General features: G+C 40.2%; 2 protein-coding genes across 5 annotated transcripts; one reads left to right on the top strand and one right to left on the bottom strand.

The window, feature by feature from the left end:
• The first annotated feature begins 93 nt into the window (after nt 1–93).
• On the top strand, nt 94–9,174 carry cant1b (calcium activated nucleotidase 1b). 4 transcript variants are annotated; one of them, XM_082155930.1, is made up of 4 exons: nt 94–251; nt 4,826–5,446; nt 6,427–6,630; nt 7,870–9,174. In XM_082155930.1, the coding sequence occupies exons 2-4, from the start codon at nt 4,843–4,845 to the stop codon at nt 8,238–8,240; spliced, it is 1,179 nt and encodes a 392-aa protein (XP_082012056.1). In that variant the 5' UTR covers nt 94–251; nt 4,826–4,842; the 3' UTR covers nt 8,241–9,174. The 4 variants fall into 4 exon arrangements, with proteins under 4 accessions (XP_082012056.1, XP_082012057.1, XP_082012055.1 ...); XM_082155931.1 differs by having other exon boundaries at nt 99–251; nt 4,829–5,446; XM_082155929.1 differs by lacking the exon at nt 94–251 and adding an exon at nt 3,397–3,603 and having other exon boundaries at nt 4,829–5,446.
• On the bottom strand, nt 9,080–24,480 carry ogal (O-GlcNAcase like). The gene is made up of 16 exons (XM_082155842.1): nt 24,245–24,480; nt 23,591–23,642; nt 23,335–23,432; nt 22,728–22,858; nt 21,867–22,038; nt 20,526–20,624; nt 20,139–20,417; nt 19,849–19,944; nt 18,872–19,095; nt 17,515–17,689; nt 15,984–16,069; nt 15,813–15,905; nt 15,551–15,621; nt 14,862–14,982; nt 14,171–14,294; nt 9,080–9,496 (listed from the first exon to the last, which is right to left on the bottom strand). The coding sequence occupies exons 1-16, from the start codon at nt 24,285–24,287 to the stop codon at nt 9,360–9,362; spliced, it is 2,001 nt and encodes a 666-aa protein (XP_082011968.1). The 5' UTR covers nt 24,288–24,480; the 3' UTR covers nt 9,080–9,359.
• Nucleotides 24,481–25,266: the final 786 nt, after the last annotated feature.

Genomic DNA, 25,266 nt, shown 5'->3' with positions numbered 1-25,266 from the left:
CCAGCAGACGTTGCACTCATTTGCCGACGTCTGCTTTAAACCAATCAGCTAAGCGTCCTGGCCGAAAGTGGCGTTACGTAATTAATATTCAAGAGGTGGGCGGGGCTTCGCGGTACCGGTGTGTTGGCAACCGGCGGTTCGTTTCGGTCTGAACGGCCGAGGAAACGGTGTCAGAAACACAAGATGGAGCGGGGATGAAATAACCCTTTATCACACGAGACTAAACTGAGGAAAAACATCAGAGGAATACAGTGAGTAAACGATTTAATCGGGAATAAATATTCAGGAAATGCGGAGCGTTTTGTCTTTACTAGGCGCACAAAGGGTTAAATTCAGTTACTCAGCAAAAAATAAAAAAAAACTGCCTGGAGTTTCTTCAGTCTAATATACTTGTAGTTAAAATCACATTTTCCAAGAAAAGTCTTTATATCATCGCTGGAGTCACTATAGAAAAAAATAGAAAACATTTAAACTCTCGAAGTTTCGTTTATAACAGTGTAAAAGTAATATTGATGTTTGAAAACAAACAAACTCCGTTTTAATTCACAATTAGTAAGTTAATTTTCCGCTCGGACAAACATTAAGAAAGCTCAAATCTTCTAGAATGGATATTTGTGATGAGATTTATTGTACCTTGTGTTTATGTTTGTGAGGGAATTAGGCTATGTAAATAAAGCTGCTGGAGCTCCGCGCATGCGCAGATCATGACACTTCCGGGCTTTTAAAGTTGAAGGAGAAATAGAGATGTTGAGTGATTAAGTACATGATCACGCCATGAAAGATAGGCAAATTATTACAACTTTTATTTCTATGAACAAATATTGTAACATTACATCAGGAGTTTCAGACTTGGAGAACATAATATATAAAAGCTTGATTCTGTTGGTAACGCATTATAATAACTTTCACTAAGAACATGATCAACTTTACTACAATATATAATGCTTAACAGTGCATTAGTAGGAAATAGATAAAGTATTATTAACCCTTTCATGCATGAATTGAGAATCTCTGGCAGGATTTTTTCCCCCTGTGTTTTTATTGCTCTTTTATTGAAAAACAATATTTGAACTTTTTTTTTATTTTATTTTTTTTTACCCATTTTTCAAAGAGATTTTCAGATGTCAACTTGAGTGGACGGTATGCGTTTTAGTTTTAACTGAAGAGATACTGTATTAAACATAATATAGTAATAACACATTAATACTGTGCTGAACAAATAATACATTAATAAAATGATATAAAATCATGTGAAAACTATAAAATATGTACAAAAATATAGTACAGCTTCAATTATTGCTAAAGCAATTGAGTTTGATCCCGTTTGACCTGCAGACGGAGAAGAACTTCATTCAAGTTGAACTTTGCATGTCTTTGATATTAGAACATGAGGACATGATTCCATCAAAGATCTTTACAACCGGTGAAGGTACAACTCTGTGGAAACCCAACTCAGACTATGTAGAAAACGCTCATGCTCCCTCCAGTCTATCAGAGTACGTCAATTTACCCAAATTAGCTGATCATTCTGACTGTTCAAAAACTACACGTTTCTACCGAAGCTCTCTGAGAAAACCTCAGACTGAAATCTACATTGATCTATTGATGTTCTCAGATTGTGGAAAAACTAGTGATCAGGTGTTTTCAATCTCATCTGAAAAGAGCCGTATCGTAGGTAACATGCATAATGTAATCAGATTATTTTTGATGTAACGAGTAAAGTAACGCATCACAAATAACGTGCATTTCGTAATCAGATTACTTTTGATGTAACAGTAACGCATTACAAGTAACATGCACTACATAATCAAATCAATTTTGATGTAACAGTAACGCATTACAAGTAACATGCACTACATAATCAAATCAATTTTGATGTAACAGTAACGCATCACAAGTAACATGCACTACATAATCAAATCAATTTTGATGTAACAGTAACGCATCACAAGTAACATGCACTACGTAAACAGATTACTTTTGATGTAACAAGTAAAGTAACGCATCACAAGTAACATGCACTACATAATCAGATCAATTTTGATGTAACAGTAACGCATCACAAGTAACATGCACTACATAATCAAATCAATTTTGATGTAACAGTAACGCATCACAAGTAACATGCATTATGTAATCAAATCAATTTTGATGTAACAGTAACGCATCACAAGTAACATGCACTACATAATCAAATCAATTTTGATGTAACAGTAACGCATCACAAGTAACATGCACTACGTAAACAGATTACTTTTGATGTAACAAGTAAAGTAACGCATCACAAGTAACATGCACTACATAATCAGATCAATTTTGATGTAACAGTAACGCATCACAAGTAACATGCACTACATAATCAAATCAATTTTGATGTAACAGTAACGCATCACAAGTAACATGCATTATGTAATCAAATCAATTTTGATGTAACAGTAACGCATCACAAGTAACATGCACTACATAATCAAATCAATTTTGATGTAACAGTAACGCATCACAAGTAACATGCACTACGTAAACAGATTACTTTTGATGTAACAAGTAAAGTAACGCATCACAAGTAACATGCACTACATAATCAGATCAATTTTGATGTAACAGTAACGCATCACAAGTAACATGCACTACATAATCAAATCAATTTTGATGTAACAGTAACGCATCACAAGTAACATGCACTACATAATCAAATCAATTTTGATGTAACAGTAACGCATCACAAGTAACATGCATTATGTAATCAAATCAATTTTGATGTAACAAGTAAAGTAACGCATCACAAGTAACATGCATTATGTAATCAAATCACTTTTGATGTAACAAGTAAAGTAACGCATCACAAGTAACATGCATTATGTAATCAAATCACTTTTGATGTAACAAGTAAAGTAAAGCATCACAAGTAATGTACATTACAAAATCACATTACTCTCACACACACACACACACACACACACACACACACACACACACACACACACACACACACACACACACAATGTATGTATTATAGTATAGTGTATGTAATAAAACAAAGTATTATCTGAATTTTATCAACTAGAATGTTATTACTATAGTTTTACAGTTGAACTGATTTGATTGGTTCTGTGAGTGATCCGATACAGAGAGAACTTTGTTCAATCTGGTTTTCAATCATTTGCTAAACAAATCAGGGTTTTTCATTTGACCTTTCATCTCACTTGACCTCAGATGATCTACACACCATTAGTGAGATCGCAAAAACAGTCTGTACAAATCATTATTAGACCGAGTCTTTAATCCGCGGGGCGTTCCTGAGAACAAAAGAACTCAATAAATAAATCAGGTTTCACATTTCTGAAGGTATTACAGGTTTAGAGAACAACTGTGGTCCTGGATGTGAAGAATGAGGTGTTTTATAGGGTTTATATCTGTAACCTCTGCCACAGAAGTGCAGTTCAGCATCGTGCGGTGTGAAGGTTAATGAGTGTTTCAGTAGGTAAGGGTTCAGTGTTTGCCTCGTCACTGTTGCTCGGCTCACTGATCTCACATGAGCGCTGAGAGACTGATAATAAAGACACAAGAGACCGAGAGACACAGACATGAGAGGCAGAAAGAGAGGTAGAGAATCATTCAATTCTTTTCAGAAGTGCTTTTTATTTATTACTATTTACAATTACTATCAGTTTGTTTTTGGAGAAGAAGAGTGAGTTCAGTAGAATATCTGTTGTAGGATTTGGACATTAAAACTGCTTCTAATGTGATTCATTTACTAAGAAACTATTTTTCTTTTGGGGGGGGGGGGGTGATTTTATATTTTACATACAGCTGGGTTCAGAAATCTGCTAGTGAAAATACTTCTGATTTGTATGTTTTTTGCATGTTTTGTTTTTTAAAGATAATGATTGGACATGAAGAACTTTAACTTTAATTTGAAGACATTAAAACGGCTTCTAATGTGATTTATTTTACATACAATTGAGTCCAAAAGTGTGATTTATTTACTAAGAAACTTTTTTTGGGGGGGTGGGAATGATTGAGTAATTTTATATTTGACATAAAGTTGGATCCAAAAAGGTGATTTATTTAGTAAGAAATCTTTTTTTGTGGGCAAATGATATTTTACATACAGCTGGGTTAAAAAATCTGCTAGTGAAAATATTTGTTTTGCATGTTTTTTGTTTGTTTTGTTTTTTACAGATAATGATTGGGCATAAATGTTTGAGAGAAATAAATATGAATTTGATTTGAATTGCTCAGTTTCTGGCACTGGTTGGTTCACCAGTTAATCTCACCATGGTAAAGTCATGGTTGTCCTGCCAGTGATTGTGTGAAAGCTTCGTGTCTGTGTTCCAGCTGAAGCTTGTGTTCTGATGCTGAGGGTCATGTGATGATGCTTGGCGTGTAATAACTCAACGAAGCGTGTAGTAATGAGTCCGACAGGTCGTTAAACAGCGTGTTTAGTGCTGAACTCCCTCGTGTCATCATTACAGTGATGTTTGCTGTTGTTTCAGTGCTCAGTGTTCATGGGAAAACATGCAAAAAGGTCATCTTATTATTTAATGAGCTCAGGCTTGTGTGTGTGTGTGTGTGTGTGTGTGTGTGTGTGTGTGTGTGTGTGTGTGTGTGTGTGTGTGTGTGTGTGTGTGCACCTGATTTCATCATTTTATTGATGTGCAAAATATTTATTTTATATATTTAAAGACCGACAGACGAAAATAAACCCTTTTTGGATGTTTTCTGTGTTATAAAAGTGAAATAGACCAAACCTGATGAGTGTTTTTGTCTTTACAAACTCAAACTTTTCAATGTGAAATGACGCTGTTTCTCTTCTCCGTGTCAGCAGGAAGCCGTGACCCGATGCGGGATCCCGTTCCCGGCGACTCCATGTTCTCCTCCGTCACCAGCTCCGTCTCCGACCCCCGCTTCCGGTTCCGATGGCGAGCCATCACTGTAGTGACTCTGCTAGCGGCGGGCGTTCTCCTGTACCGGCACCAGAGCTCATCCGGTTCCTCCGAGACCCTGTCCGAGAGCCAGCGCTCGTGGCGTTCCAGCCGGGACGTGTCCGGCGTGACGGAGACCCAGTCGAGTTACAACGACACGTATCCGCTCAGTCCTCCAGAACACACAGCTAGCGGGATCCGGTACCGGATCGGAGTGATCGCGGACCTGGACACGGACTCGCGCAGACAGAAGGACAACACGTGGTTCAGTCTCCTGAAGCGAGGACATCTACTGGTGTCCGAGAGCGGGGACAGTGTGTCGGTGAACTGGGATTCGGACCCGCTGGTTCTGGACTCTCACCTGTCGGAGAAGGGTCGGGGAATGGAGCTGTCGGAGCTGGTGGCGTTTAACGGGCACCTGTACAGCGTGGATGACCGGACCGGGGTCGTGTACCGGATCGAGGGGAACCGAGCCGTGCCGTGGGTCATCCTGACCGATGGAGACGGGAGTGTTTCTAAAGGTAACACTGGTTCTGTCACACTACCTGTCAGACGCTTCGGATCTGAACGATTTTTCTGTACGAGTCTCTTCTGCTCACCAAGGCTGTGATCATGTGATTAAAAAATACTGTAAAACAGTGAAATGTTATTATAATGTATAACAGATGTTATAATGTGAATATATAGTAAAGTGTAATTTATTCCTGTGATCAAAGCTGAGTTTTCAGCATCATTACTCCAGTCTTCAGTGTCACATGATCCTTCACAAATCACTCTAATATGATGATGAAGAAACATTTATGATTATTATCAATGTTGAAAACAGTTATTTACATTTTTATTCCAGGATTCTTTGATGAATAGAAAGTCCAAAAGAACAGCATTTATCTGAAATCTAAAGCTTTTGTAACATTAAACACTCCCGTTCAAAAGTTTGGGGTCAGTAAGAATTATTATTTTATTTTTGGGGGGAAATAAATAAAATAAATCAATACTTTTATTCATCAAGGATGAGCTAAACTGATCAAAAGTGACAGTAAAGACATTTATAATGTTACAAAATATTATATTTCAAATAAATGCTGTTCTTTTGGACTTTCTATTCATGAAAGAATCCTGGAATAAAAATGTAAAAAACTGTTTTCAACACTGATAATAATCATAAATGTTTCTTGAGCATCAAATCATCATATTAGAATGATTTGTGAAGGATCATGTGACACTGAAGACTGGAGTAATGATGCTGAAAATTCAGCTTTGATCACAGGAATAAATTACACTTTACTATATATTAAAATAGAAAACAGTTATTATAAATTGTAATAAATTTTTTGTTGTTGTTGTTGTATTTTTAATCCGATCCGAAACTGTTTAATGGTAGTGTAAGTCCTATGATCTCATCATATCATGAGGACTGAATCAGCTAGACGCACAATCTCACTGTCTTGCTCAAAAGTATGACCCTTTGACCTGGTCTGTGACCTTTGACCCTTGCCTGCAGGTTTTAAAGCGGAGTGGATGGCGGTGAAGGACGAGCGGCTGTATGTGGGGGGTCTGGGGAAGGAGTGGACGACCGTCAGCGGAGAGTTCGTCAACAACGACCCCGAGTGGATTAAGGTGATCGGCTTTAATGGTGATGTGGAGCACGAGAACTGGGTGCCGAGGTATAACGCCCTGAAGAGGGCAGCAGAGATCACACCACCCGGTGAGTGGACAACACACACACACACACACACACACACACACACACACACACACACACACACACACACACACACACACACACAGACAGACAGACACTAACCCGACCCCTAAACCTACACACACACACACTAACTCACAGACAGACACACACACAGACACACACACACACACACACACACACACACAGACAGACACTAACCCGACCCCTAAACCTACACACACACACACACACACACACACACACACACACACACACACACACACACACACACACACACACACACACAGACAGACACTAACCCGACCCCTAAACCTACACACACACACACTAACTCACAGACAGACACAGACACACACACACACACACACAGACACTAACCCGACCCCTAAACCTACACACACACACACACACACACACACACACACACACAGACAGACACTAACCCGACCCCTAAACCTACACACACACACACTAACTCACAGACAGACACACACACAGACACACACACACACACACACACACACACACACACTCACAGACACACACACACACACACACAGACACTAAAGGCCAATTTATACTTCTGCGTCGAGTGTACGTCGTAGGCTACGCACGTAGGCGACGCCGTCGTGAGCATTTATACTTCTGCGAATGTCTGTGTTGCTCTGCAGTTACACCGCCGAAACGCTAGTTGGCGCGGGTGGGTTTTAATGTTCCAGTTCCACTGTGTTTACATTCCTCGCGGCTGTTTTGAGTTTAGGTTTCTACGAGCAATGGCGACTGAAGGAGTCATACAGATGGCTGTATTTCCGCACTTCTTCAAGCAATCTCTCGGTCACTTGGTTTATTTCCATGGCTCTTCACTGATCTTCGGAATTTAAAAATGGCGGGCGGGCGGTGCAGAGTGCAGAAGATCATTCCGGAAATGGGTAGGAGGAAACGCGATGCTATCCAGCCGACCAATCACAGATCTTGCGGTCCGCGTCGCCGCGACGCGTAGTTACATTTTTGAGGAGGTGCGCGTCAGGGTACGGCGAAGGGTACGACGTATGGTACACGTCAATGCGTATGCTACGCCGTACCTTCTACGCGCACCCGACGCAGAAGTATAAATTGGCCTTAACCCGACCCCTAAACCTACACACACACACACACACACACACACACACACACACACACTAACCCAACCCCTAAACCTACACACACTTAACATAATGTAATATCTCTTGTGTTGTGCAGGTTATCTGATCCACGAGTCTGGCGTGTGGAGTGAGCGTCTCCAGCGCTGGTTCTTCCTCCCGCGCCGCGCGAGCTCTGAACGCTACGATGAAACGGCAGACGAGCACCGCGGCACGAACCTGATCCTGAGCTGCTCACGCGACTTCAGCCAGATCTCAGCGTCTCGCGTCGGCCCACTCAAGCCCACGCTCGGCTTCTCCTCCTTCAGGTTCATCCCGGACACCGATGACCAGATCATACTAGCGCTCAAATCCCAGGAGGACGCGGGGCAGATCGCTAGCTACATCACGGCCTTCACGCTGGACGGGCGAATCCTGATGCCCGACACCAAGATCGGGGACGTTAAGTATGAAGGTCTGGAGTTCATATAGGCTGCACGAAACATCCCATCTTTCACTCACATCTGACTCTGATCGGGTTTGTTGCACAACATCTGATTTTCTGCATCCGATCTGGTGTGAGTTTCCCAAAAGCATCGTTAGCCAAATATGGTCGCAAGTTCCGTCGTTATCATCACGAACATCTGCAGACAGCATCGTAGAGTTGTGTGTTTGGAACGACAGATCTCGACCTGATGTGAACTAATGTAAACGCAGATATCAGATGTCAGTCTGAAGTGACAGAACATCAGATGTGGTGTAGAGACGGATGTGTGCTTTAGGACTCGCAGAGATCATCAACACGACCTCACAGGACAAACACACATATTTATAGACACAAAACATTGTGCAGAAGAGCGTCTCCACAGAAGCTCAGGCACTAAAGGGACACATGCAATAATAGAGGACATCTCCAACCAAACTCTACAAATGTGTGCAGCGAAAATATTCTAATGACAATAACTGTCTTAAAAAATGCCTTTATTAAAAACTACACAACCTCAAGAGCTATTTTACTGGCAACATTTTACAATAAGGTCTCATTTGTTAACATCAGTTACTTAATGCATTAGCTATATATGCAATATATGTATACTTTTATTAGTCTTTAAGGTTAGTCAAATATAATTGTTAACTAATACAACTTTTGATTTAAAAATGTATTAGTAAATGTTGAAATTAACATAATTAATGCTGTTCATTGTTAGTTCTAATGCAATTAATGTTAACAGATGAAAGCGTATTGTAAAGTGTTTGTGTTTTATTTGTTATTCGTTGCTGGCTTTAGTGTTTATTTATCTTTATTGTAAGAACTACACTGGACATGTTTATATGATACATCTTTTATTATGGCATTAATTAAATGATGATGGTGAGACATACATATTAAAATGAATATGCAAATAAAGATTTATTATTAATTTAAGACTGTTTGATTGTCCTGCAATGCAGAACTGATTCATAATGTTAATAATTTATTAATTTATCACTCATGTTAATGACTTTTATACAGATTTTCAAAACAAGCAAGCAAACAAACACTCGTTGATTTAATCAAAGAACATAAATCATAAATGCACAGCCAGATGATCATGTGATGGTGTGATCGCGTCAGAGTTTCGCTCCCATCATGACCAGGTTTGTGGGAAGCCCGTCGACTTTCAGCACCTGGAACACGTCCAGCGTCTTCAGGAAGTCCAACATTCGTCTGTCATTAGATCTGAACTCACTGAAGACCCCTCTAGAGCCTGAGAACACACACACACACACACACACACACACACACACACACACACACACACACACAACACACACAGTATTTACTAGGGCTGGGCAAAACAATAGATTTTTTCGATTAACCGTTTTTAAAAATGTGGTTGATTCGATATTGATCCTCAAAAGCCACGAATCGATATTTTCCAGTTTATTTCCGTAAACATTGAACATAAAATCTGATTAAACTATATGATTAAAAACCTTAAAAGCACTGATTATTTGATAATATCTTTTGCTCCATTGTATTTATTTATTCGTGTTATTGCTTCTGGTCTAATTATTTGTTCTTTTTTATTTATTTTTTTTGACTGTTTACTTGACTTTTTTAATCATCTGTGAAATTTATATTAGTAGTAATTTGACTGGACCCAAAATTTTGGGTGTCATAACCTTATTTAATACAATACAAGGATAAATGGGTCAAAAACAATATGTCATGAGTCAGGTTATCTTCTCTTTGTTTCTCACTATCCTTTTGCACACGCACACACACACACACTCTCTCCCTGATAGTATCAGGAAATCTCACACACACACACACACACCTCTTCGTACGCTCATTTGAGATCCACACTTTCTCTCTCTCTCTCTCTCTCTCTCTCTCTCTCTCTTCTGCTCTCTCTTCTGCTTTCTCTCTCTCTTTCTCTCTTCTGCTCTCTCTCTCTCTCTCTCTCTCTCTCTCTCTCTCTCTCTCTCTCTTCTGCTCTCTCTTCTGCTTTCTCTCTCTCTTTCTCTCTTCTGCTCTCTCTCTCTTCTGCTCTCTCTCTTGCAGGCCTCACGTGGTGTGATTGGACAAAATACGAGACAGAGTTCTTTATTAAATTCATATAAGACAAAATAATTACAGGAATACTGGATTCTAAACCTCAAATAAATGCCACAATCAAGACCTGGAAGCAGAACTGAGGGAGAAACACCCAGAAACTCCTCATATGAGCCGCTCACAAGTATAGGCTAAGGGTCTTTCCTTGCCATTAATGCTTGGAAACACACACATATCTCCTTCCATTAATAATAATGGCCAGTGCAGTGGCTGAGATATAGTACATAACCCTACTAACGTCCGTTGCCATGGTTTTTGGAATTATTTTACTTATCACGAGAGGAAAAAATTTTGTTTTAGTCGCATAACATCAGTTAATGGAAACGCTGTCATTTCGCAATAGTTTTTAGTCGACATAAAAAATAGCAAAAGTTTTGCGCAAATCTGAAATCTGTTAATCATCGCATCGGCGCTCGTGCTGCTTTGTGATGACACCTGTTCCCACTTTGCCCTGAGTGTTCACCCTTTATCTAGTGTTTGTTCACGCAGTTCTTTGTCGGATTATTGTTACATGTCATGCGTTACGACTGCTGCTTCCTTCATGTCTGCATAGTTTTGGAAGAACTCACCATGTCTTGTTTGTCCGGTATTATAAGTATAATCTGTGTCGTGCCTCTGCTGCGTGAGAACCTCTGCGGTCCTCGTTCCTGCCTTCCATCTCTACGGGTGATCTGCTCTATCTCCTCATCGAGACTGAGATCTGTCTCCTCATCGAGACTGAGATCTGTCTCCTCATCGAGACTGAGATCTGTCTCCTCATCGAGACTGAGATCTATCTCCTCATCGAGACTGAGATCTATCTCCTCATCGAGACTGAGATCTATCTGCTCATCGAGACTGAGATCTATCTCCTCATCGAGACTGAGATCTATCTCCTCATCGGGACTGAGATCTATCTCCTCATCGGGACTGAGATCTATCTCCTCATCGGGACTGAGATCTATCTCCTCATCGGGACTGAGATCTATCTCCTCATCGGGACTGAGATCTATCTCCTCATCGGGACTGAGATCTATCTCCTCATCAGGACTGAGATCTATCTCCTCATCGAGACTGAGATCCATCTCCTCATCGAGACTGAGATCCATCTCCTCATCAGGACTGAGATCCATCTGCTCATCGAGACTGAGATCTATCTCCTCATCAGGACTGAGATCCATCTCCTCATCGAGACTGAGATCCATCTCCTCATCGAGACTGAGATCCATCTGCTCATCGAGACTGAGATCTATCTCCTCATCAGGACTGAGATCCATCTCCTCATCGAGACTGAGATCCATCTCCTCATCGAGACTGAGATCCATCTGCTCATCGAGACTGAGATCTATCTCCTCATCAGGACTGAGATCCGTCTCCTCATCGAGACTGAGATCTATCTCCTCATCAGGACTGAGATCCATCTCCTCATCGAGACTGAGATCTATCTCCTCATCGAGACTGAGATCTATCTGCTCATCGAGACTGAGATCTATCTCCTCATCAGGACTGAGATCCGTCTCCTCATCGAGACTGAGATCTATCTCCTCATCAGGACTGAGATCCGTCTCCTCATCGAGACTGAGATCTATCTCCTCATCAGGACTGAGATCCATCTCCTCATCGAGACTGAGATCCATCTCCTCATCGAGACTGAGATCTATCTCCTCATCAGGACTGAGATCCATCTCCTCATCAGGACTGAGATCCATCTCCTCATCAGGACTGAGATCCATCTCCTCATCGAGACTGAGATCCATCTCCTCATCGAGACTGAGATCCATCTGCTCATCGAGACTGAGATCTATCTCCTCATCAGGACTGAGATCCATCTCCTCATCGAGACTGAGATCCATCTCCTCATCGAGACTGAGATCCATCTGCTCATCGAGACTGAGATCTATCTCCTCATCAGGACTGAGATCCGTCTCCTCATCGAGACTGAGATCTATCTCCTCATCAGGACTGAGATCCATCTCCTCATCGAGACTGAGATCTATCTCCTCATCGAGACTGAGATCTATCTGCTCATCGAGACTGAGATCTATCTCCTCATCAGGACTGAGATCCATCTCCTCATCGAGACTGAGATCTATCTCCTCATCAGGACTGAGATCCGTCTCCTCATCGAGACTGAGATCTATCTCCTCATCAGGACTGAGATCCATCTCCTCATCGAGACTGAGATCTATCTCCTCATCGAGACTGAGATCTATCTGCTCATCGAGACTGAGATCTATCTCCTCATCAGGACTGAGATCCATCTCCTCATCGAGACTGAGATCTATCTCCTCATCAGGACTGAGATCTATCTGCTCATCGAGACTGAGATCTATCTCCTCATCGAGACTGAGATCTATCTGCTCATCGAGACTGAGATCTATCTCCTCATCAGGACTGAGATCCGTCTCCTCATCAGGACTGAGATCCATCTCCTCATCGAGACTGAGATCTATCTCCTCATCGAGACTGAGATCTATCTCCTCATCAGGACTGAGATCCGTCTCCTCATCGAGACTGAGATCTATCTCCTAATCGAGACTGAGATCCGTCTCCTCATCGAGACTGAGATCCATCTCCTCATCAGGACTGAGATCCATCTCCTCATCGAGACTGAGATCCATCTCCTCATCGAGACTGAGATCCGTCTCCTCATCGAGACTGAGATCTATCTCCTCATCAGGACTGAGATCCATCTCCTCATCGAGACTGAGATCCATCTCCTCATCGAGACTGAGATCCGTCTCCTCATCGAGACTGAGATCTATCTCCTCATCAGGACTGAGATCCATCTCCTCATCGAGACTGAGATCTATCTCCTCATCAGGACTGAGATCCGTCTCCTCATCGAGACTGAGATCTATCTCCTCATCGAGACTGAGATCCATCTCCTCATCGAGACTGAGATCTATCTCCTCATCGAGACTGAGATCCGTCTCCTCATCGAGACTGAGATCCATCTCCTCATCAGGACTGAGATCCATCTCCTCATCGAGACTGAGATCTATCTCCTCATCGAGACTGAGATCCATCTCCTCATCGAGACTGAGATCCGTCTCCTCATCGAGACTGAGATCTATCTCCTCATCAGGACTGAGATCCATCTCCTCATCGAGACTGAGATCTATCTCCTCATCGAGACTGAGATCCGTCTCCTCATCGAGACTGAGATCTATCTCCTCATCAGGACTGAGATCCATCTCCTCATCGAGACTGAGATCTATCTCCTCATCAGGACTGAGATCCGTCTCCTCATCGAGACTGAGATCTATCTCCTCATCGAGACTGAGATCCATCTCCTCATCGAGACTGAGATCCGTCTCCTCATCGAGACTGAGATCCATCTCCTCATCGAGACTGAGATCTATCTCCTCATCGAGACTGAGATCCGTCTCCTCATCGAGACTGAGATCTATCTCCTCATCAGGACTGAGATCCATCTCCTCATCGAGACTGAGATCTATCTCCTCATCGAGACTGAGATCTATCTCCTCATCGAGACTGAGATCCGTCTCCTCATCGAGACTGAGATCTATCTCCTCATCAGGACTGAGATCCATCTCCTCATCGAGACTGAGATCTATCTCCTCATCGAGACTGAGATCCGTCTCCTCATCGAGACTGAGATCCTCATCGAGACTGAGATCCGTCTCCGAGTGTGACGCTGTTCAGCCATTGGTCGAGTGTGTTTTGCGTTGAGAGTGTGACGCTGTTCAGCCATTGGTCGAGTGTGAGTGTGACGCTGTTCAGCCATTGGTCGAGTGTGAGTGTGACGCTGTTCAGCCATTGGTCGAATGTGAGTGTGACGCTGTTCAGACATTGGTCGAGTGTGTGTTGTTAAACTCACCGCTGTCTCTCAGCGCTGACAGCACCTGTAGAATCAGACGCTTCACTGCGTTGTGATCGGGAACTTTCGAGTGGATCTGAAGAGTCATGACTGATGGGAAATCCTGCAGAATCGTCTCTGGATACTAGAGATATGAAAAACACATCGAGTTCAGGACATTAAACAGCATCTACTGTGCTTTTCCTCATGTTCATCTGTGTTTAGTGTGTAATGTTGCTGTTCGATCATGATAAAGTTAGTCCTTCTCTATATCAGTGTCAGTGTTTCTGAACTCCTGAAACGCCTCCATTGTATCTTGAGTTTCTTCCGGGAACGAACACGTCACAATATTCCTCATTATAATAATTCATATGCAGAATAAAGGGGTGGGGCCTGGTTGAGTTAGTTAGTAGTGTGATGAAACTGGCGGTTATGGAAAGGGGCGGGACATTTCCCAAACACACTCGAAGCGCTCGACCAATCACAACACACTGATCCAGCCGACCAATCAGAGCACAGTGTGCTTTTCAGAAGGAGGGGCTTCATAGAGACAGGAAGTAAACAGAGCGTTACTGACAGACTGGGAAGAGAAGACCCGCAACAATGGAGAATATGAGGAGAATAATCAACATTCAAGTTCTAGTAGAGCCTGAAAACATCATCAAGACTGTAAAAGGAAACATTATAATCAATCTAGATGTCATTTCCATACCTGAGCTTTAGTCATGGCGGTCTTTGCATCACTGAGGGCGAACACGTAACCACAAACCCCAGAAGCATCATCCAGTATCAGACTGCAGTTCTGTGTCGGCGTCACGTGACCCTCCACCAGCCTGACGGAGAGACAGAGCTTTCATTACGCGCTCAGTGACTAAGCAACAAAAAACTCGATATTATGAATTTTTAAGGCCAGACGAGTAATTTGTTGAGGTCAATTTGTAAAGAAAGACACACGCCTGCACACATATATATTCAAACGCGCATATCTATAGACTAAACACGTGATACACATGTTCACGCCGTCAGCGTTTACACAGATTCACGTTTTTCAAGTTTACACAGAGATGATAACATCACATTTTTTCAACGCTTGCACATTGGATCCTGTCTCAGGGTTTGTGTTCTCGAGCTCCAGACACTGTTATGGTGTAAATGAACGTCCAGAACACATTAAAAGTTTCTGTTTTCTGTTAGAACGGTGTGTTAGCGGTGAATCAATCAAAACTAACTTTATCTGGACAATAACTTTATTCTAGATCTGCTGTAAAGCCTAAACAATCTATGTTACTGTAATCTCCTATTATCACTGTAAAGCTGCTTTGAAACAGTCGATATTGTTAAAGCGCTGTATAGATGAAGGAGACTTGACTACTCGAACCAGACGAACTGGCATATTCTCACCGGTCGCCGACCAGCTCCACTTTCTGCTGCGTCTCCGTCTGCATCTCTTTAAAGATCTTCATCACCTCCGGCTGAACAACAAACAGAAGAATGTTGATAACCATTGACGTACACTACCAGTCAAAAGTTAGGAATTATTATGATAATATAAATAAACTTTTAACATTTTTCAAACAAAATTCACACAGGTTTGGAATAGCATGCAGGTCAGTAAATGATAACAATGATTATTGTGTGTACTGTCCCTTTAAGAGCGTGTCACCTGATCTTTAGGAGTGCAGGGCCGAATGGTGTAAACGCGTGTGGCGGGAGGACTGCGAAACAGATCCCGGTTCCCGTGTGACGGCAACATCCTCTAAACATCACGAGGAACACAAACACCATCAGAAAGGTCCAATCACAGGTCAAAGGTCAGTGTCATACAGAAGCGTACCTGGAATTCTCCAGATAAAGCGCCTCTGAAACCCCACGGCTCGGGATCGTCACTCAAAGCCAGTGCAGGATGAGGCGTTCGACCTCCTGCAGAAAAACAACAGCAGACGCTTCGTTACAGCTCAATCAGGACCCGTGTTGGGGAAAGTTACTTTTGAAAAGTAATGCGTTACAATATTGTGTAACTCCCCCAAAAAAGTTACTACTTGCATTACTTAGTTACTTTTTATGAAAAGTAATGCATTACAATATTGTGTTACTCCCCCAAAAAGTTACTACTTGCGTTACTTAGTTACTTTTTATGAAAAGTAATGCGTTACAATATTGTTTAACTCCCCCCAAAAAAGTTACTACTTGCGTTACTTAGGTATTTTTTATGAAAAGTAATGCGTTACAATATTGTGTAACTCCCAAAAAAAGTTACTACTTGCGTTACTTAGTTATTTTTTTTATGAAAAGTAATGCATTACAATATTGTGTAACTCCCAAAAAAAGTTACTACTTGCGTTACTTAGTTATTTTTTATGAAAAGTAATGCGTTACAATATTGTGTAACTCCCAAAAAAAGTTACTACTTGCGTTACTTAGTTATTTTTTATGAAAAGTAATGCGTTACAATATTGTGTAACTCCCAAAAAAAGTTACTACTTGCGTTACTTAGTTATTTTTTATGAAAAGTAATGCGTTACAATATTGTGTAACTCCCAAAAAAGTTACTACTTGCGTTACTTATTTACTTTTTATGAAAAGTAATGCGTTACAATATTGTGTAACTCCCCCCAAAAAGTTACTACTTGCGTTACTTAGGTATTTTTTATGAAAAGTAATGCGTTACAATATTGTGTAACTCCCAAAAAAAGTTACTACTTGCGTTACTTAGTTATTTTTTTTATGAAAAGTAATGCATTACAATATTGTGTAACTCCCAAAAAAAGTTACTACTTGCGTTACTTAGTTATTTTTTATGAAAAGTAATGCGTTACAATATTGTGTAACTCCCAAAAAAAGTTACTACTTGCGTTACTTAGTTATTTTTTATGAAAAGTAATGCGTTACAATATTGTGTAACTCCCAAAAAAAGTTACTACTTGCGTTACTTAGTTATTTTTTATGAAAAGTAATGCGTTACAATATTGTGTAACTCCCAAAAAAGTTACTACTTGCGTTACTTAGTTACTTTTTATGAAAAGTAATGCGTTACAATCAGAGGTGGACAGTAACAAAGTATATTTACTTGAGTATTGTACTTAAGTACACTTTTTGAGTGTCTGTACTTTACTTGAGTATAATTTTTTCTGGAAACTTTTTACTTTAACTTCATTACATTTGAAAGACAAATATTGTACTTTTTACTCCACCACATTTCTGTCAGGGTCCTTGAGTAGAAAGTAGTAACGTCAGTTGGGGGGGATTTTGGTTGGAAATAAAAGGGTTGACGGATGTTGGTTTCTGACGTCAGCCCGATTTTAACTTTAAACGTTGGGTTTGGTCTTCTGGCGACTGGCACCGATCACACACTCCATCTCACGTACCCAGTGTTTTGACGTATGCTTTGGCCATGGTGACGCCACTCTTGATGTCACAGATGTAATTGTAAAGGTCATAGAGGATGATCCTGTTGGGCACATTGGACAGTCGGTTGAACATCCGGACTACGGCGCCGCACATGTCGTCAAACTTCTCGGCTCTCCGTCTCCATTCTTCACCCTGCAACACATTTACATTTATACATTTCAAAGACGCTTTTATCCAAAGCAACATTCAATGCATTCAATGTGTACATTTACATAGGACCAATCAGAAAGAAGCAGGGGGCGGGATAACTGTTGCAATCTTAAATACAGAATAGTCACATTTCAAGACACAATTATTTATAAAGCGATTTTTGCAATACAATACAATATAATATATAATATAGCTGCACGCAGCAATTAACGGGGTTCAAGCATTACATGCTTAAAAATGTATGTTTTATATAGCAAGCCTGTAGATCATAGATGGAAAAGATTTACAGCCTTGAAAAATTATTTTACTTTATTAAAAACTACAAAACCTCAAAAGCTATTTTATTGGTAACATGTTACAATAAGGTCTCATTTGTTGACATTAGTTAATTAATGCATTAGCTATATATGCAAAGTATGTATGCTTTTGTTAATCATTAAGGTTAGTAAAATATTACTATTTAAACAGGCAAATTACTAAGGAAATATATGTTTTAAATGTCCTCGTAGACGATCGCGGCACCTTGGACAAAGAAACCGCATGGCAGTTTTCAAGTCAATCAGATTGACTGTTGTGTAGCTATAGCCATTTTTGTGTTTTTTTTCTCGTTTTATAGCGCCACCAAGTGGCCAGCCGCCGCGCCCTTTGTCACGCGACCAAAGATTGAGCCCATACATAGCTGTACCAAGTTTGGTGAAATTATCTCATTCCGTTCTAGAGTTATAGCCGTTTTAGTAAAAGTGGCCACGCCCACTTTAAACGTTTTGGCGCCACGTTCCGGATATGAATTGAAATTTCAACGAAAAAAAATAAAAATTATTGACTATCAGACTCCAGAGACTCTTTCTGCGCTGGTTTGGTCCCGATCGGGGAATTACGATTTAGAAAAATCCAAAATACTCGAAAATTTCGCTAGGGCGACGAATCAGATTTAGTCTTGAGCGAAGGATTCCAACGATATAAAACACTTGAGCACGAACGGTTTAGGAGTTATGAGCTATTACGTACTTTTCACCGCTGTAGCGCCACCATCAGGCCGATTCTAACAATTGCGATAGGGTTTCAGTGCTAAACGCTCTAACCCGTAATAAATACCAACAAGCCTGAATGTTAAAAAATGGCTTTGTTGAGACTTTGGGATCATCATCATCATCACACTCTGACCTTCTCAGACTCGAGGTCCGACCGCAGCCAGTGCAGCTCCTGCAACATGACGAGGGCGGTGGGCCCGTGTTCGTAAGGCAGATAGAAGAGCTCCGCTAGCAGCGTCAGGTCCGCTAGCGTCAGCGGCTCGGCCGTGTACAGCGGGTTGTCTTTGGGTCCCGGCTCGTATCCATCCGTCTGCATCGGCTCCTCTTCGTCTCTTTTAGAGCCGCGAGCGCCAGAGCCTGAACACAATCAGTCACTTCAGAATGAAACAATACATTATTTAGCATTAAAGTCCCCCTGTAGTCAATCATTTTATCCCTTAAAACTCACCAAAATGACATATTTAAACGTTTTTTCATGTCTTCAAATATCTTGAGTGTAACTCGACACCCTTGCCTCATTTAGTATGCGCGGTTCTATGAATATGCAAATGAGTCCCGCCTCCACTCACTCCCTCAGCTCAGAGATCCACTGGTTGACGATCACACGTTGATCTGATTGGTTACAAGGTAGTTTGTGACGTCAGAAACACCAGCGATTTCAAAGCGTGTGTTTGAGACAGTCTTTGGTTCACTGCAGTTTTAAGGAGGAAATACTCAGCAATGGTGTCGACTTATGAACTTACACATGGTTTGTCTTAAAGCGTATTAAAAACACCACATACACACAAACTACATTAAACGCTGTATTTTCACCACAGGGGGACTTTAAGTGATGCGTTTTACGTCATTGGCGCACTTTTGCTAACAAATAAAAGTGAATTCCTCAGTCCAGGTAAAACGGAGAAGAGTAAACATCATTTATTTACATACACTACTGACAGTGACAATACAGAGCGGGTTGAAAATCGGCAAAGTTACACTTCAATGAAATGTTGCCTCTGCAAAATAACTTTACATTTTATTTCAGTTAATGCATATTTATGTTGTTTTTAGTCTTAGTTGACGATAGCAACCCTGATGTTAGAGATCAAACTAGAGTTGTGTTTTTACCGTCAGGTTGATTGGCTCGATTGAACTCCACCAGCCAGTCAGTGAGTGCGAGCTGCAAAGCATTATGGGGGTTGTAGTCCGACCCGTCGTCTCCATCTGTGGAGTGATGACATCACAGCGTCAGACATCAACACACGAGGGGAAATGTAACGCTCTCTTACATTTCAACCGAACGTTATTACAAGTACTTGAAGAGTTTTGGCTAAATGCTGGCTATGGAGTCCAAATTTCCCTTATCAGGAACAATAAAGTATATTTCATGCAACATATTTCACATGAGTCATCTTTACCCATAGGAACGTCTTTGTGCGCGTAGCTGGACTTGCACCATGTGGCCAGAGTGTGAATTGCAACGAAATTGGGCTCGAATTCACAGTTGGGGTTAGTGAGGACGCCTCTGAGTTTGGGGATGAGTTCTGTGGGCCGGTTCTTGAAGGGTCCGAGGAAGAGTCTCTGCGGGTCATAGTCGTTGGCGTGGATGTTGTCCCAGATGACCGGGGGTCTCCTCAGAACAGCTGACACCTCGTCTATAGACGCCACACTGATGTCCTGCGACACCACCTTCGGCCCTGACACCGAGAAAACACACGTCATGCGTTAAACATTAGCTAATGAACCTTATTGTAAAGTGTAACCAAATTTTCCATGTGAATGAGAAAGTGTTGTGATGATGTCACCTGTCCAGAGTACGTCGATCCCAGCGTGGAGTTTCTCTCCGACCGTCTTCAGATAGGCCGACAGTGGGACACTCGGCGAGCAGAACGCCGCGCAGTAATCTACAATAAACCACATCAAATTCCTTCTTTATTATGATCAACACTGAGAATCATGGAAATATGCTATAATTCATATATCTGTTTTAGAGATAAAGATAATAGTTGTAACTGAACTGTGGAAAATGTCCATGTGTTTGCAGAGAGTCTATACATGTTTGGCCATTATCACGTGCAACAGTGTTATTTTAGTTTTATTCATATTTTGAGTTAGCTTTAGTTTTTATATTTTTAGTTTTCATGTTAATTTAGGTTAATTTTTTGTCAGTTGGCTATATGTGCTTTTGTAATTTTATTATGTGTGTATATATATATATTATATATAAATATATATATTTATTTATTTAAGTATTGCTATTTATGTTTAATTTATTTTTATGTTTTAGTTTAGTATTATTTTAATTAATGTTATAAAAAATTTTTTTATCATTTATTAATATTTTTGCTATTTATGTTTATTTTATTTTTGTTTTAATTAGTTTTAGTATTTATTTTAATTCTTTTAATTTATTTATTTGTAATTTTTTATCGTTTATTAATATTTTATTATTATAATTTTTTTATTTATTCATTATTTTATTTATTTATTAAGTAAATTTTATTTATAATATTTATTTTGGTGCTTTCCACTTATTATATTAGTTTTTTGCCATGGCACCATTTCTAATGATCATTTAGTTTAAGTTTTTCAACTAATATTTATATTTTATTTCAGCTTAACATAAATGTTAATATAATAATGTTAATGTTAATGGTTTTAGCTTTAGTTTTAGTTAACGATAATAACCCTGATATGCGATATACTGTATTATAGGGTATTTATTTTACTTACATTTATTTGATTTTAAATTATTATGCGTGTATGTTTGTATGTGTACGTTTAGTGTGCAAATTTCCATTATGGGATAAACAAAGTTTTACCTTCCCTTAAATTATGTTTTTTTTTTTTTACCATCATTGAAATAGTTTTTATTAATATTTTGAATTAGATTTTATATTTTGTTTTCATTTTAAATTAAGTTAATGTTTTAGTAATTTTGCTGTATATTTAAAATTTTTTGATTATTTAGTTAGTTATTTTAGTACTTCAACTTAAACTAACCAAACATGAGAAACGCTGCCTTGGTTTAGGGTTAGGGTAAATAAAGCTCAAATAAAATGTAGTAAAAGTAAATTACTAGTAAATTAAATAAAAGTGTAGGTTTTTCTATAGTATTTCCTGTCAGTGAGCTGCAGTTGTGGTACCGGTGGGGCAGAAGAGGAAGGTGTGCGGCTCGTCCAGGTGCAGGAACACCTCATTAGTGACGGACACCTGAGCTTCAGCGAACGAGCTGAAAGCTTCTTTATCAGAGGCACACATCTCAGTCTCGATGTCGTCAAACAGCAGCGCGAACGAGCGGCAGCCGAACTCACACACCTGCCCGGGACAAACACACTTACATTCTTACACACAGATGTTCAAATGCCCTGGAATTCGATTCTGAACTGAAACGAGTCGTCAGTAATTCAGTCTCACGTCCTGCTGATCCTGTAGGTAGCTAATTAGCATAATGCCAGCCTGTGGTCTTGATTGGCTGAGCAGCGTCTCTTAGCCCCGCCCACAAACACTGTAGTTGTATCTGAGGGTACGATTACACGACAACGATACGCTTAAAACGGAGAAGTTTTCAGATCCTGTGTAGGTTTGTAACTAATTTGCATAATGCCAGCCTCTGGTCTTGATTGGCTGAACAGCGTCTCTTGGCCCCGCCCTCAAACACTGTAGTGTATCTGAGACTGGGAGAGTTTGGTTCGTGTTGTTCATGTGGAGAAGACGCTGTTTTCTGAGATTGATACGGTAAAACCCACGCCATCGTCACTGTTCGTATCACTGTGATCAAGAGCTGAGAATCAGATATGATAATGAGCGTTTCTGACCAATCAGAGCAGAGCAGCTCTCAGAGAGGCGGGGCTTAGAGAGACTGAATCCTCGATGGAAGCGTTTCAGACACTGAGAGGAAAGAGCTGACGCTGCAGTGGAGATTATGAAGAGATTAAAGTGTTTTGGACCTTTGATGAATGTGAACCTGTTGAAGGAGACTTTAAATATGGAACTGATGTTTGCACCTGTCTCAGTTTCCTCTTGAGCGCCGCCACTTCTTTAGGGTTTGAGAAGGTGATGTCCAGCCCAGGTGATAAAGCGTAGATGAACTCGACGTTATGCTCTTTAGCAGCCGAGATCAGCATCATGAGTTGCTCTGTAAAACACAATCAGCGAGTTCATCTCCAGATACGCCTGTCCTAATACAGTCACGCCTGTTTACAGGGCTGATAACTGAACGCAATGTAAGCGTAGATTCAGAGTGTCATCTCTTTATTCCTGTGAACTTTTTTTCAGCATTGTGGCCAATTTATAGATTGTACACACAACATTTGATTTTTTTCTTTTAATTTTTCTTTTAATTTTTGTCGATTTCCCATTAATTTCCTACGGTCGGTCATTTTTGACCCGAAGACCACAAGTGTGACTATTTTTTCTTTGTTCATATTCAAAATGCCATTAAATTCACCAAGTTTCATACCATTCCGATGAATTTTTAAAAATTTAAAACAGTGATTTACACTTGAAAAATGGCACTTTATGACAAATAGGTTGCCGACCCCTGGCGTAGACGATGTATATGCACAGAATGCACATATTTTACTGGTTGTAAAGCTCAAGTTTGGCCGTCACCTGCTTCCTCCAGGGAATACATATCTCTCCAGTACATCCTATGCTTGTAATCATCTTTCGGAGCGTATAGATACGCGTTCAAGCCCCACTTCTGCTCCCTGGGAAGACACACACATCATCACACACACACACACACACACACACACACACACACACACACACACACACACACACACACACACACACACACACACACACAGATGAGATAAATGAACTGATAACACATGATGACATCTGATAACAGTGGTTTATTCACCTCCTGAAGAGCTCTTTCCTCTGGCTCATAGTCCACGGCCTCCCATAAAACCCTGCAATACACAAAGGTCACATGATCACAGACACGCCTCAATATACACTCAATCAAAATTACAACAAGAATACACTAAATTCTAAAGAAATGCGACAGTAATGCAGTTTTTTGTATTTATAACGTATAATAGTCGAGTCAGCTTTATTTATACAGCGCTTTTACAATACAGAGTGTTTCAGCTTTACAGAGATTACAGGAAAATAATGCAATAAAGTTTGTGTTTCCAGAAGAAAATAGAAAATAGTGTCACAGTCCAGCTTCAGTGAGTTCAGTGGTGGTTCATTTTTGTTGTAAAAAGTTATTAATTTAGTTAATTTATATATATATAGCTGCTCTGGAGAAAACCCTGATGTCATCGTCCAGCTCAATAATATTGTTGAATATTAAATTAAATTAATTATATTATTATAATTATATTAAACTATAAATGGTTTTTATAATGTATTTCTTTTATACGTCCTACATTATTATTATAATACAAGTGGTTCATTTTGGGTATTATCATCATCATTATTAGCGTTCTAGTAATAAACATTTCACAGTATAAACGCATTAAGCTTAACATTAGTTATTTATATCATCAAGTTATTAGTGGCTCACCCTCGACCACTCCACTCAGGAAAATCTTGGATTTCTTGGACATGATTCCTGGTTTTCCAGCAGATCGATATAAGCTGATCAGTCAGAGATGTGACCCACATGCAGCTCTGTTTGTGCTCTTTGATGGGTTTGAACTCGTTCGACGATCTTTCTGGATCTGCTGACACACACTCAGCTGTTTGGATTTATGTTTATGTTTATAATCTCTCTGTTTCCTTATTGTACGCGTGGTCACACGTCCGCGCATGCGCGGTTTCTCAGCTGTCAAATAAACCCCGCCCACATGTGCGTAGCCCCCACCCGCGAGCCCGCTTTCTGCCCAACTCTACAGCAGTTTAAGGTATTCAACACAAATAAACGATAAATATGTCGATAAAAGCAATAGGGAATCAAGATATGTGAACATTTTGCTTTTAGAAATGCTTGGAAATGGCAAACTGAAGTAAAAATAGTTTTAGTTTGGTTTAGTTTGAGTGGATGTTCGTTTTCCTCAGGCGCCTCACAAACTTATACAATGAAAAACTGACCATTTGTTCAGAAAACATATGTATTCCTGTTTTTCATGGAATGTTCCAAACTAAACATGTTTTCTGTGAATATTGTTGGTAATTGGTAATTCATTTGACAGGTTTTAACGGTTCGTTAATGACGCCCTTCAGCACGTGACATCAATTTAGCGGGAAAACAGGACAAACGTCAGTAAGTGGATATTTGATGAATTCTGTTGTTTAGTGTTATTGTTTTCTTCAATTTGGCCAAATCTGGAAATGTTATAAAAAGTTATAGTGATTTCAATGCATAACTTCAAAAGATTTTTTTGGCATGTTGAACATTTTCTAGTTAGTATGGAAGCTTGTTTCCGCCACAGAGTGAAAAATACAAAAGGTAATTGCGACTTTTTAATCTCACAATTCTGACTTTTTATCTCAGAATTACGTGATATAAAGTCGCAATTGCAGGTTATAAAGTCAGAATTGCATGATATAAAGTCGCAATTGTGTGTTATTTAGTCAAAATTGCAT

Source organism: Leuciscus leuciscus (genome assembly GCF_965113295.1).
Source record: "Leuciscus leuciscus genome assembly, chromosome: 23".
NCBI classification, from domain to species: Eukaryota; Metazoa; Chordata; class Actinopteri; order Cypriniformes; family Leuciscidae; genus Leuciscus; species Leuciscus leuciscus.
This window is presented reverse-complemented; position numbering and strand designations above follow the sequence as displayed.